This window comes from Propithecus coquereli, unplaced genomic scaffold, assembly GCF_000956105.1.
Source record: "Propithecus coquereli isolate 6110/MARCELLA unplaced genomic scaffold, Pcoq_1.0 Scaffold310, whole genome shotgun sequence".
In the NCBI taxonomy this organism is placed as follows: domain Eukaryota; kingdom Metazoa; phylum Chordata; class Mammalia; order Primates; family Indriidae; genus Propithecus; species Propithecus coquereli.
Genome location: NW_012148731.1, coordinates 4,332,013 through 4,347,358, shown reverse-complemented (window position 1 = coordinate 4,347,358; position 15,346 = coordinate 4,332,013). Strand labels below are relative to the sequence as shown.

The window sequence follows — 15,346 nt, the reverse complement described above, 5'->3', positions numbered from 1 at the left end:
AGGATAGGTCCAGGCAATGAAAGAGAATGGAAGCTAATAGTTTCTTCTATGGCTATGCAGACAAGCACAGATAACAATGACGACTCCTAAAACATGGACAATGTAGACATTACAGTGAAGGAGGTCTATTTATTCTCCATCATGAGCCTGGAACATACCATGATGCTAGACTGTCTCCATCTATTTGCCAAAGGAAATACAAGGTCCCTTTGTCATCAGAGGATGAATATACTTAGGGAGTGGGAATTTGCAGATGTGACTAAAGGTGCAAGGAGCTTGCATTCTTCAAGCTGTGCTGCGCTTAGCCAAAGTTGCTGCTGACAATAATGGAAAAAGTGAAATCGCCAATTAATGTATAAAAAATGTTCACCCTTACTAGTAAAGAAAAATGTAAAATAAAATGTTTCCTTTCTCTTGTGTTTACTAAGATTAATGAGAGTACTAATGCCTAGTGCTAGTGAAGGTTGGGGCAGTGGGCAATTGTCACGCATGCTGGACAGAGTATTCCTAGGGTATTCCTAGGAAGGAAACTAGGGTATTCCCTCAGGAGGGCATTTGGCGAGATATACCACAACTTTAAAAGTGTATATATTGTTTGACACAGAAATATGCCCCAGGAAATAAATGGACAAGTGTGTAAAGATGAACACAGAAGATACAAAGCATATATACAAACATATAAGAATGCCCTCTATTACAAGAGTGTAATAATGAAAAATGGGGACAACCAGTATGTTTGAAAGCAGAAGGATGCTTACGTGGTACATCTTCACGACACACAAATGGTGGAAAATCCATACTCTTTTTTTTTTTTTTAAGGCTAGTCAAGTGAAGCAGTGGGAGTGGAGAAGGAACAAAAGAATCCGGAACTGGTTGTGATCAATTAGTTGTAAACATCACCACACTCAGATCAGCAAGGTCCATACTCTTTTTTTTTGAGACAGAGTCTCACTCTGTTGCCCAGGCTAGAGTGCCATGGCATCAGCCTAGCTCACAGCAACCTCAAACTCCTGGGCTCAAGCGATCCTCCTGCCTCAGCCTCCCGGGTAGCTGGGATTACAGACACACGCCATCATGCCCGGCTAATTTTTTCTATATATTTTTAGCTGTCCAATTAATTTCTTTCTATTTTCGGTAGAGATAGGGTCTCGCTCTTGCTCAGGCTGGTCTCGAACTCCTGAGCTCAAACGATCCACCCGCCTCGGACTCCCAGAGTGCTAGGATTACAGGTGTGAGCCACCATGCCCGGCCAGGTCCATACTCTTGACATGGAAAGATGTTCATACTATAGTGCTAGGTGAGAAACTGTTCCTCTAGTCACAGCACTTCTGACACCAAATGTGTGGATTTCCAAACAAAGCAATTCTCCAATTCTCTGTGGACACCAACTGGATGTCCTACAATTTAATTCAACTGTGACACTAACTACCTAGAGTTTGTGCAGATCCCATGGGTCATGGGCTTAGTCCCACAAGACTGCCCCCACACTTTAGACACTAATCGCAAGTAGTGGGTTCACAGGTTATCCACACTTCTGTCTGACTTGGCTATAGATTGGGGTTCCCATGACCGGCTCCTTAGACAATTTGCTACAATGACTCACATAACTCAGGAAGACACTGTATTTATTATAAAGGATACAGATGACCAGCCAGATTAAGAGATACACAGGGCTTCTGTCCTCATGGAGTTGGGGTATGCCACCCTTCCTGCATGTGGACGTGTTCATCAACCCAGAAACTCTCTGACCCCCTTTGTTTAGGTTTTTTAAGGAAGTTCCATTAGGTAGGGAGGATTGAGTAAATCTCTGGCCACTGGTGATAAACTCCATCTCCCGCCCTTCTCCCTTCCCTGGAGGTGAGGGGTGGGGCAGAGTGTTCCAATTTCTAATCACACGGTTGGTTCCTCTGGAAACCAGCTCCATTCTGAAGCTATCTAGGCACTTCTAGACACTAGTCATCTCTTTAACTTACAAAAAGACACTCTTATCACTGCCCAGATTCCAAGGGTCTTAGAAGCTCTTATGTCAGGAAGAAGAGACGAAGACCAAACATTATACCAGAAGATGCTCTATTACCTTTCTCACTCAGGAAGTTATAGGGTTTGGAAGCTCTGTGCCAGGAACCAGGGCAGAAGCCATGTAAATATTTCCTATTATGCCACAGCAGGTTATAGGACAGTATGTACAGATGATTTTAGGGGAATAGCTATTCATTCACGTGTGAACACAAAAACGTTTGTAAAGATATATAAGTGTTAAGAGTAGATAGCTCTGTGTTGTAAAATTACAGGGAATTTTCCCTTTTCTTGTCTGTATTTTCTATTTTCAATATTAGACATGAATTACTATCTATGTGAAAAAGGACTGGTTCACTCAGTGACTATGGCGCAAGAGGGATCCTGCCTCCTGGAAGTCCTAGGGTCCTTCAGGAAGTGAAAGAGGACATTCCGTTGTTCTAGTTTCTTCACAAGATTTTACCTGCTCCTAGCGAATGGTCACAGTGACAATGTCTATACATGGTGAACTAGAATTCAAAGATGGGGAAACTGAGGCCCATGGAGAAATGACCTGTTTAAGGTCACCTAGCGAGTCAGTGGCAGAATCATATAAAAGCATACAGAAGCAGCAGCCTTTTAAGGCTCCTAAACTATGAACTGATATCTGATATGAGAATAAATTGTAGAAGGGAAGAAAACTGAGCTGGGCTGGGGTGCCAAGGAACAGCCTGTAAACAGTCCTCCCTGCCTGAGACTGCCGGCTTCCGTAGAAGGAAAGTGTGCTCCCACTGAAGATGCAGGCGGCGGAAGTCTAAGTAAGGGGCTTCCTGGAGTTGGTATCAGCAAGTCAGCGCTGAGGCAGACCATGGACTCTGAGGCCTGTTTTTCAGTCACTCTTCTGTCAGGGGCTGGAAGCCTGGCATGGGCCATGCTCACTGTCCTACCCAAGTCCAGATCCCAAAAGTGAGGCCACCTGGGACTGTGGGTACAAGGAAAACAGCTTGTCAGTCTTCCTCTCTGACCTGCAAAAGCAGTGCGGAGTTACAGAAAAAGTACTGAATTTCAAACCAGAAGCCCTAAATTTCAGTCTCAATTCCACTGGAAGATTCTGGTAGACATATCACTTTTTTGAATCCTAGGCCCCCATGTGAATAAATGTGTGTAACAGTAGCTGGCCTGACTACCTACTGGAAATGAAAGCCAAATTATAAATGGTTTAGAGTATAAGGAAGTACTTTCTCGGCTTATAGCATCTTCCTGTGGAGCTGCTAGGCCCTTACCCCACTAGGTTGCTTGGCTGGTGGGAGCCTTTCGTTAAGCAGGGCGGGGAAGGGGCATATAGGAGAAGTAGCCTGGCAAAAACAAAAAGCCCAGCCTTTGATGAGAAAGCCTAGATGTTATTATTACTATAATCATTATCTTTATCATACAACTTGGCCAAAGAAGCCCCACTCTGCGTTCCCACCAAAGCATGCGCACCATTCCTGGCCATCATGCCCCGTCACACGGCACCCAGAGAAGCTGGGCCGCTGGTCTGTGAGCCATGCTCTATAAATAGCACGGACCAACAATGGACACAGATAGCCACAGCTAGGCTGCGGCACTCTGTTTCCGCCAATAGGGGCTACACAGAGTTAACCCACTCAAGGAGCTCCTCATTCACCCAGAAAAGAGCCCCTCCCTGTCTCCTCAAATAATTTCCAGATGTCAATTTCTGTAGAAAAAGCCCCAGTAACCCAGTGACTGACTATCTATATGCACTGAGATAACTCCTGAAACTAGAGCCTTGTCCAGGTCCCCAGTGAACTCAAAGCTAGCTCTGTACTCCTTTCCTCCCCCCAGGGAAATGTAACTACCATGATCCATGAGTATTATTTTATTTATCTATTGTTTTACCTGCTAAATTGACTTTAGGTTCCCTAGGTTGGGCCTGAAGGTGAAGAATGAGTATCCAAAACTATCGCTGTAAGATTCTGTGAGTATCAAGTAAAAATGTCAGAAAGACAGATCTTTCAATGCCTGAGTATCTCTGCCATGTAGAACTCAGGCAGTAGAAATATTCTGTTGTACCCATCCTTTCTCTAGAATAATTTTAAGAATCCCGATTCAACAGTGGGTTTCACTGTTCAAAGGCTGAAAGGACAAAAAGAAGAACACAGAAGTATGGCCCCTGCCCATCTTTAGCACAGAGACAGTACAAACTGCGTGAATGAGTGAAGTTCTGAGTTCAAATTTTAGCTCATTCTCTGGCTGTGGGATTACAGGGAAGGGAAGTCACTTTCCTCTCTGAGCCTTGGCTTCCTAACCTAGAGAAGAGGGATGTTATCTGGGAACTCATCTCCCAGGGCTGTGGCAAGAATCATCTATGAACAAAGATGGGAAGACACTGTCCAATACCAAGTGCAGGGCAAATACAATTTGTTCTTAGGTTTAGTATGTAAGTGTCTTGTATCTACGAGGCCCGGATGACCAGGAAGAGTCCATACTAGTGTCTGTCCACACACGGGGAGGAAGTGGTGGGCGATGCTGAGCAAGACCCAACCTGAGGAGACGCTGAGTCTTAGTAGGGACTGTGATCCCAAGGTGGTTGAGGAACAGCCCCAAGCAGGCTTCACGGACCCCACATACCTACCACCCAAAAAGATGAGCCCGTGAGGAGAGGAAGGAGTTTTGGCTGAGTGTTTCCAAGGTGCCAGGCACCACCCTGGGCCTTTGAATCCTCCCCACCACTCTGGGAAGTGGGACTTAAGATGTCATTTTACAGATACGGAAACTGAAGCTTAGAGACGATAATCAAATTGAACAAGACCAAAAGGGAAAGAATCAATATTATTTGAGCTCTCATCATATACCAGGCACTATATACTATGTGCTTTATAAGCATTTCAAATTTAATCTTCATAACAACTCTAAGAAATAGGGTTTATAATTCTAAAGCCACACAGGTGGCACAGCGAAAAGTCAATGTACGATCTGGCTGCCCCCAAACAGATGCTTTTTTCACTACTGCAAACTGCCTCCTACTGAGGGAGGGTAGGATGGAATTTCCCCAACACAGAGGGGATTTAATAGAGAGCCTCACAAGCCTCTGTGGTAGTGGTGGAAGAGAGGCTGCCGTGCACCGCGTGAGGTCTAACTGTCTTAACCCCCCACGGATAGCAGAATGGGCAGATCGGCTGCGACAGGGTCACACAACGGAAGTGCACAGTGCAACGAAAGATCACCGACTTCCGATGCACACCGTGCGTGGATGAATCCCTCAAGCATAACATCCAGTCTCAGACACAGGAGGCACACAGCGTATGATCCCATTTATGTGAAGTACAACAACAGTCAAAATGACTCTGCCACATGGAAGTGGGCACTGTAGTTGTCCTTGAGAGTAGGGACTGCAGGGAGGGGGCCTTCTGGTGTGACCGCGTTCTATCACGCTCTGGCGGTGTGTACGGGGGACATATACGCACCGAGCTGAATGCTTCATTTGCACATGACACGTTTAGCCCCGGGCTCTCACCACGGAAAGGAGGCCAATGCCAACCGCACCTGGATGAGCAACTGCTACTCCTAAGGCAAGTCTCAAATCAGGCCACTCTCACAGTGTGTCCACACACCCAAAACTAACTGGTGGCTCCCACCCCTGCCCCTACAAGGCATCCATTTACCCCACAGACGTGGGAGGTCGGATTCTGGACCTGACTCCCTATCTGACGCTAATTATTTACTCATGATGGGTCACGGCTTGCTTATTTGAAAATGAGGGCTGGATTAACTGATTTCCTTGTGATTCCACAGTGCATTTAATAAAATAACTAGTAGCTTTTATTTAATTTAAGTGCTTGCTTTGAAAGAGGTGTCTAAAACCTTTTTTTTTTTTTCGTCCCTCAATATATCTATACATACAGATAAAATAAAGATTAACTCCCACATCCTGGGGGCAGGTGGGTAAGTTCAGATTGCAAACATTAAACTCGGTTCCCTTCACCACGAAGATCAAGGCTCTTGGGTGGAAAAGACAGGTTAATAAACATTTGTGGGCGCCTGCGACGTTTCAGGCCTTGTGCTGATCACTCAGCACGGCTGTGGCCGAGCAGCTTCCTTCCACACACACAGTTCTCAGCCGAAAATCCACAAACCAGGAGCCCTGTCGTGATGGGAAAGCACTGTACAAGCACCTGCTCCTGGGTACGACCAGTGGGGAGCATGCTCAAAACATGTCCTTATTTACTTAAAAAATTCTCCTAATGTTTAAATTGGGCTCCAAAGCTCCAATATTATCAGGCCCAACAGACATTTAAGCACCATTTCCCTCCAGGTTCTGAGCACCATGTCTCCCCATTTCCCTCCTCGATTCCAGTAGCAGCAACAGCAGCAGCAGCAATAGCCACAGTAATAACACTCACACTGGGCATTACTACTAGATACTACTAGATTCTAGTAAATCTAGTAGTAACACTCAGTGGTTACTACGTGCCAGGCAGCCTGCCAGACATTTTACATTCTAGTTCATTTAAATGCCAACTACAGGCCCACACCTGACGCAATCAAGACATCCACACCCAGGAAAGCCTGGCTCCTCCCTCCAAAGCTACCATGGCAAATGTCCAATGAAAGCCACATGTATTTTTGCTTCTTTGCTTTTAACTTCTCTGCTTAGCAACTTTTGCTAGCCCCCGTCCCTCCACTGTCTACACCAAAGATCGAGCCCACTCAAAGTCTTCCGGGTATTTAGGGCCCTTCACTGTGCAAGCCCCACCACCCTTCCAGTTTCATACCAACCCACTGTCGGTGCCCAGGCCCCAGAAACACTGCATTTCACTCTACCCCAGCACATGCCCTCTGTCTTCGCTTGCTGCTCCTTCTGTCTGGGATGCCCACTCCCGCCTCTGTCTATAAACTCCTCACCCTTCTGAACCCCAGCTCAAATGTCACCACCGCTATGGAAGCCTCCCTTAGTGGCCCAGATGGACGGAGTTACTTATTTCCTTTTCTGTGGCCCCTAAATACCTTGAATGTACCTTTATTAGAGCACTTACTGCAATACATCATAGTTAGTTGTCTATGAATCTGTCTAACTGAAAAACTAAATGCCTTGAAGGGAAGGAACCTATTTATTAAATATTTCTTATCTATTTTGCCTAGCCAGTTTCTTGCGCTAAATATTTAGAAAACACTTAGTATATGAATGAATAATTGAATTCAAGAATAAATTGCTGTTTGTTCTCTCCCACTCTGCCAAACGAGTGTTCTAGAATATGGAAATAGGATGGCAAACAAAACAGACCTGGATATATAGATTTAGGAACACGTCAATAAATACCTATATCTCACAAATGGCAAAATGATACAAACTGCCATTTTTTCCTTCTTCAAACTGTCAATCTCTCTCTAAATCTAGAGTGAGGCAGCAGAACCCATGTAACATCAGCTCAATGTAGTGGCGGTGCTAGGACGTCCAGAGAGCCACAGCTGCACGGGGCAGGGATAGAACAAGAGAGGGTCTTGGCATTAGGCCAAGACAAAAGCCCTACTTACCTCCTTCTTGGGAATTCATGATGTTCAGGGCAAACAGCATTGCATTGGAGAATGTGGTTGCTTCTTCCTTACTTGCAAAGTTTAGGCCGTAGACCTGGCGGGCATCTCGCCACTGGTGGAAGGTCGGTGTTGCCTGATTGTACTTCAGCCCTTTCACGATTGAATAATTGATCACAACCTGGAGGGAAAAAGAGAGAGAAATACGTGTAAATAAATAAAATGTAAGTGAGCTGGAGGGAGCCGCGACAGAGCAAGGATATTATATCTCCTACAGGACAGGGAGATGGGGATGGGGTTCGAAGAAGGGAAAAGCACGATCAGGCAAATTTTCAGATCATAACCTACAGAGCAGTGAGGGTTTGAAAAACCTGTTATTTCCTTTAACTAATAATGCTGTGTAGTCGCAACCTCCAGATGAGAAGAGCTGAGCTGGGCATCAGGTTCCCCAGGTCCTGGTGCTGGCCCTCCTCTCAGCCGTGCCACTCGAGGCAGTCACTGCACTTCTCTGGGGCTCGGTTTCTCCAATTATAAAATGGGGATAATAATTCTGGCTTAGCCAACCTGCCGGGGCTGCTGCGAGGATCACACTGTGAGACACACCCTACCTATATCTTATCTTCTAGATATGATGATCCGTAAGGGCAACAGTCTTTCTAATTCACATTTATGCCCCCCACCCCTCTCTGCATAATGTCTAGTACTTAGAATGGATTCATAAGTGGGTTATGAGTTAAAAGGATAACTTGGAAAAGTTAATGTGCACACAAGTACACAGCATTACTAATATCTTTATTATTAATCTATCAAAAAGCATCAACAGTCTGCCAGGAGCAATGCCAGGCCCATCAGGGAAAGATACGGAGAAGATGGAGACAGATCGAGATATTCAGGTGCTTACAAGCTGTCAGGGGCTTCCATACCAGGTCTGTCTGACCTCTAAACTTCTGCTCTTTTAGACATTTGAAAGAGGATTATTACGAAGTACTTCAAGACTATATTTGTAAGTGGCGGCAGTGAAGGCAGTGGAGCCTGGAGAGGATGAGGCTGTGGGCTGTAGCCCTTGTTCCGGTCCCCCAGCCCCTCTAGCTTGGGGCCACATGGTCTGACATCATGGCATTTATTAGTTATTAGCTTCCTTGTCTGTACAATGGGGAAGAATGTGCTATGGCTATGCTGTGAGGATAAAATCACATGTGAGAAAGTAGCTGACAGCCCCTGGCACACAGCAGGTGGTCAAGGAGTGCTAACTGAGAAACACTAAGGCTGCTGTGAGTTTAGGTATGCAAGCCGAGTGTGGATGAGGCTGCATGGCCAGCCGGTAATGATGCCAGGGAAAGGACCTTGCTGTAGGAGAGGTACAAGGTGATTTCTCAGATCTTGTTTGGCTTTGAGGCTGTAGGGCTCCGTGATCTGAGGTTGGGGAAAACTCTCTCTACTGTCACCGCTGCCAGGAAGGTGAGCTCAGGAAGAGATCTGGAGATGCCAAGGGACATGGCCAAGACACCCGGTTAGCTGGCTGGGGCACTAAGGTGAGAAGTCTGGCTCATTGCTCTCCTTTGCTGCTCCACCTGCTGTGCTGCTGGGTAAAGTAAGGCCAGAGGACAGCAAACACGAGCAAATCCAGAACAGCTTTTCCCAAGTTTCACTCAGGTGGGAGCTGGGTTTGGGTCTTCTTATAAGAGGGGAAGGAGTGGGGAGAGAGAGTGCTAGATCAGCTAAAGAATGTTACTGTTTTACAACTTAATTGTTACACACTGACAGGCACACATTTTGGCCAACATCTACACACAAGTTCCTGGGTGTTTCTATTTTTCGCTCTTTGTGCTAGGAATACAGATTCGCATGCACACTCAGCTAAACCACAAGCACTGAGCTGGGGATGGCTCGGATTAGCTCTAGGTCACCAGAAGCAGGGCTGGAGGTTTTGTGGAGTACATAATAAGAACTAGCAAAGTGACTGTGGTTAAAACAGCTCTTAGGATTAGAGGACAATTAATAGTGTATAGCGGTCAGAATGAGAGAGACAAGAACCTGTTCCATTCTGCCTGGTAAGTCCGTATCAGAAGATCTGCATTCAAGTTTTTTGTTTTTGTTTTTGGTACTGCACTTTTTGTGGGTATTAACAAACTGGAGCAAGCCTCCTTCTAAGTGGAAGGAGGTCTGGAAACCACATAATGTCAAAAATAGTTGAGAAATACTGAAGCAAGATAAAAGACTCTTCAGTGTATCAAGACTACTGTTTCCAGGCATTTGAGGGGATGTTCTGGAGAAGTGAGATCTAGAATCCTAGGGTTTGAAATCTCTGGTTGGCAAATTTCTTAGAGGGCGTGAGAATCAGAGGGAGGCTGATGCCTATTCAGAATATGAAAATGAAGATAATATTATAAATAACACTGAACTAAATATCCTTGTGAAGATGTATTTCTACAGGATATATTCCTATAAGCAGAACTGCTGGATGGACATGACCATTTTAAAATCTATATTTACTATTTGAAAATTGCCTTCTAAAAAAGGAAAGTCCAACACAGTGTGTTTTGGATGAATGTGCAGATGATAAATGGCCAATATGTCACTTGACCATCTGTTGAGAGGTGTCCAGTGTTCGTTAACTGCCAGGTAGACCTGACCAGCTGACAGCTAACATCTCGGCACCTGTCTGATGGTTCTATTCCTTTGTTTACCCTGCTTAGAAGGGATCGGAGGATCCAACTAAATATCTGCATTACTGCAAGTCTACTTTGACGTCGCTGCTTCACTTAATATTCTTGACCAACACTCCCCTACAGAAAGAACCGTGTTTTTTACTTCTGTTACCATCACTAACTTCTTTCTGTCCTGGAACTACTTAGAAATGGATTCGTGTGGTAGGCACTCTTTGTTTCTGGCTTCTTTCACTCTGCGCAATGTTCATGAGATTCATCCATAATATTGCAAGTATCCATATTTAATTCTTTTTGACTTCCATGGAGCATTTCATTTTTTAACTACAAATAACTTCTCCATTCTCCTGCTGATAGCCTGGTGGGTAGTTTCTACCTCTTGGCTGGTACGAATAAAACTGCTATGAATATTTTTGTACATTTCTTTCAGTGGACACAGGCACTTATATGGGGATATATAGGAAAGAAGTTTCTGACACCAGATGCATAAGGGTATTTCCCCACACACCAAGCACGCAATCCTGCAGATTCTCCAGCGGACACCATCTGGGTGTCCTCTAATTTAATTCAATTCTGACACCATCTCACTGGAGATAGCATCAGATCCCACAGGTTGAGAGCTTCGTCCCACAAGACTATCTCCACTCTGGATGCTGGTAGTAAGCACAGGTTGTTATTTTGCTTCTGACTGACCAGCTATAAATCGGGCTCCCACAATCCCCTCTTTGGGTTTGATTAATTTGCCAGGGTGGCTCATAGAACTCAGGGAAACACTTTACTTATGTTTACGGGCTTATTTATAAAGGATATTACGCAGGATACAGAGGAATGGCCAGACAGAAGAGATGCCTAGGGCAAGGTATGTGGGAAAGTGCTTGGAGCTTTCATGCCCTCTCCAGGTGCACGATCCTTCTGGAACCTCCACGTGTTCAGCTATCCAGAAGCTCCCAAACCCAGTCCTTCTGGGCTTTTATGGAAGCATCATTACCTAGGCATGATTGAGTACATAATTAGCTGTTGGTGATCAACTTAACCTTCAACTCTTCTCCCCTCCCTGGAGGTTCAGAGGTGGGCTGAAAGTCCCTCTTATCTTGGTCTTTCTGGTGACCATCCCCCATCCTGAAGCTCTTTAGGAGCTGCTACCCACTAGTTAACCCATTATCATACAAAAGACAAGCATTTTGCCAGGAAACCTACCAAGACTAAATACATATTTCACAATATCACAGCACTCATTTCTCTTGAGTATATATACCCAGGAGTAGGATATATGATAGGTGTGTATTTTCTTTCTTTCTTCTTTTAGAGAGAGGGTTTTGCTCTGTCACTCAGGCTGGAGTGCAGTGGTGTGATCATAGCTCACTGTAGCCTCGAACTCCTGGGCTCAAGAGATCCTCGCACTTCAGCTATAGCTATGTACCAGTGTGCCTGGCTAATTTTTAAAAAAATTTTTTTGTAGTGATGAATCTCACTATATTTCCCAGGCTGGTCTTCAACTCCTGGCCTCAAGCAATCCTCCCTCCTAAGCCTCCCAAAGTGCTGGGATTACAGGCATGAGTCACTACTTCCAGCCAATAGGGGTGTATTTAGTTTTAGTAAGTTCTGTCAAACAATTTTTCAAAGAGGCTGTACCAATTTACATTCTCATCGACAATATATGAGAGCTCAAGTTGTTCTATATCCTTGATAACACTTAGCATGTTTGTCTTTTTAATTTTAACCTTGTTGGTGTGTGTGCAGTGTTGTCTCACGTAGCTTTTGTTTGTATTTCCCTGAAGAGTAATGATGTAGAGCACCTTTCACATGATTACTAGCCATTTCTTTTCTTCTGCTCTTTTGTGAAATCTATGTTCAATGTTTTTTTGCCCATTTTGAAAAAGAGGTGTCTTTTTCTTATTGATTCATAGGAGTTCTGTATATATTCTTCATGAGTCCTTTGTCCTAGTCTCATATATGTATTGTGACTATCTTCTCCCACTCTGTAGCTTGCCTTTTCATTCTCTTAATGGTGTCTTTTAATGAAGAAAACGTCTTAATTTTAAAGAGATCCAACTGAACAACTTTTTCTTTTGTAGTTAATGCTTTTTGTGTACTGTTCACAAATTCATTGCTTTCCTCAATGTTATGAAGATATTTTCCTATATTTTCTTCTAGAAACTTTACTGATTTACTTTTTTGTTTGTTTGTTTTGGAGATAGGGTCTTACTCTGTTGCCCAGGCTGGAGCGCAATGGCATCATCATAGCTCACTGTAGCCTCAAACTCTGAGCTCAAGCAATCCTCCTGCCTCAACCTCCCCAGTAGCTGGGACTACAGGTGCACACCACCGCACCCAGTTAGTTTTTCTATTTTTAGTAGGCATGGGGTCTCATTCTTGCTCAGGTTGGTCCCAAACTCCTGACCTCAAGTGATCCTCCTACCTTGGCCTCCTAAAGAGCTGGGATTACAGGTGTGAGCCACTGCACTCGACCTGATTTACTATTAATATTTAGATTAATGATATATCTTGAATTAATTTTGGGGTATAGTGTGAGCTACGGGTAAAACTTTTCATATTGATATCCAATTATTTTGCCATTATTTATTAAAAAGATCATCTTTCCCCCACTGAATACAATAGTGCCTTTGTCATAAACCAAGCAACCATGTAATATGGGTCTATCTACACTTTTATTAGTTCCATTGGTCTATTTGCCTATCCTTGTGCCAATACCACACTGTCTTGATTATTGTAGTTGTACAGTAAGTCAAGATAGTGCAAATACTCAACTTTCTCTTCTTCCAGATTACCTTGGCTATTTTAGAATTCTTACCTTTCCATATACATTTTAGAAGCAGCTTTTCCATTTCTACAAAATACCTACTGAGATTTTAATTGGGAGTACACTGAATCTATAGATCGATTTGGGGAAAATCAATATTTTAGTAACACAAAGTCTTCTAATTCATGAATGTATTATATCTTTCCACTAGTTTGGGCCTTCTTTGAATTACCTCAACAATATTTTATAGTTTTCACTATAGAGGAGTTGCACATCTTTACTTAGAATTGTTCCTAGGTCTTTGAAGTTGATGATCTTTCATATGGTACTTTTAAAATTTCATTTTCTGATTATTTATTGCTAATATATTAAAAATACAGTTGGCTTTTGTATATTGGCCTTCTATCCAGTGACTATGCCAGATTCACTTAATATAATTACGGTAGCATACATTATTATAATACTATAATAGTTTATAGGTACTTTCAGATTTTCTACATATATTATCAAGTCATCTGTGATGAAAGATGGTTTTACTTCTTCCTTTCTAACTGCTGAATCAAAGAGGTAACAGGGATCATCCTTGTCTTATTCCTCAATTCTGAATTCAGGGGGGAAGCAGGATGTGATGTCAGCTATAGTTTTTGTTTTCTTGTTGTTTGTAGATATCCTTTATCTGATTAAAGAAATCACATTTTTTTTTGAAAGAGAAGGTCCTGTTCCATCACCCAGGTTGGTGTGCAGTAGCCTGATCATAACTCACTGCAGCCTGAAACTCCTGGGCTCAGGTGATCCTCCTGCCTCAGCTTTCTGAGTAGCTGGGACTACAGGCATGCACTACTGTGCCTGGCTAATTTTTTTTTTAAATTTTATATAGAGATGGGGTCTGTGTATGTTGCCCAGACTGGTCTTGAACTCCTGGCCTCAAGCAATTCTTCCAACTCAGCCTCCCAAAGTGCTAGGGTTACAGGTGTGGGCTGCTGTGCCTGGCAGGAATCACTTTTGATTCCTAGTTTCATTGTAGCTTTTATCATGCAGAAGTACGGAATTTTACCAGATGCTTTTTCTGTATCTATGAGATGACCATAAGTTTTTTTGCCTTTATTCTATTAAATTAATCTTGCATTCCTGGAATAAATCTCACTTGTCAGAATTTTCTTTTGAATGTATTATTAGATTCAAGTCATTAATCTTTTGTTTAGGCTTAATTACTGCATCATTATTTATTAGAAATAATGGTTTGTAATTTTCTTTTCTTATAATGTTCTTGTGCAGTTTCTATCATGGTTTTGTTGCGCTTATGAGACAATATAGGAAGTGGTCCTTCTTTCTCTAGTCTCTTGAAGGGCTTATATAAGATTGGTATTGTTCCTTCCTTATGATTTTCAAGAAATATGTCCATTTTATCTAAGTTGTCAAATTTACTGGCATAAGATTACTCATAATGTTATCTTATTATGTTTTTAATGTTTATAGGATCTATAGTGAGGTTCCCTTTCATTCCTGATATTGGCAATTTGTGTTTTCTCTTTTTTTATTCCTAGACAGCTCTTAATAGGGATTTATTAATTTTATCATTTTTTCCAAAGAACCAAGACATTTTATGTTTCTCCATCATATATCTGCTTTCTCTTTCACTAACTTTTGTATTTATTTTTTATTTCCTTTTACTTTTGTTGGGTTTAATTTGCTTTTGCTTTTTCTAGCTTCTTAAGATAGAAGCATAGATCACTGATTTTCAGTCATTCTTCTTTTCCTAATATATACATTTATAACTATAAATATCCTTATAGGCTGGGTGTGGTGGCTCATGCCTGTAATCCTAGCACTCTGGGAGGCTGAGGCGGGAGGATCATTTGAGGTCAGGAATTTGAGACCAGCCTAAGCAAGAGTGAGACCCTGTCTCTACTAAAAATAGAAAAATTAGCCAGGTGTGGTGGTATGTGCCTATAGTCCCAGCTACTCAGGAGGCTGAGGCAGGAGGATCGCTTGAGTCCAGGAGTTTGAGGTTGCAGTGAGCTAGGCTGACACCACAGCACTCTAGCATCAGGTGACAGAGCCAGACTCTGTCTAAAAAAAAAAAAAATTAAAAAAATGTTAAAATAAATATCCTTTTATGTACTATTTTATATGCATCCCACAATGTTCTGCTATGTTATTTTTTCCTTATTGTTCAGTTCAAAATGTTTTCTAATTTACATTGTGATTTCTCTTCTGTCTCATGGTTCATTTAGTAACGTACTTCTTTTTTTTTGTTTTTTGTTTTTTTTTTGAGACAAAGTCTCACTCTTTCGCCCAGGCTAGAGTGCTGTGGCGTCAGCCTAGCTCACAGCAACATCAAACTCCTGGGCTCAAGCAATCCTTCTGTCTCAGCCTCCCAAGCAGCTGGGAC

At 42.9% G+C, this 15,346-nt stretch overlaps 1 protein-coding gene across 1 annotated transcript in view; it reads right to left on the bottom strand.

Annotated features, from left to right (window-relative positions):
* Positions 1 to 15,346, bottom strand: part of EVL (Enah/Vasp-like) — an 88,268-nt gene that overhangs the window by 41,562 nt on the left and 31,360 nt on the right. The window contains exon 3 of the mRNA XM_012650099.1: positions 7,531 to 7,708. Coding sequence (XP_012505553.1) covers positions 7,531 to 7,708 — 178 coding nt within the window. The remainder of the gene's footprint in view (positions 1 to 7,530; positions 7,709 to 15,346) is intronic.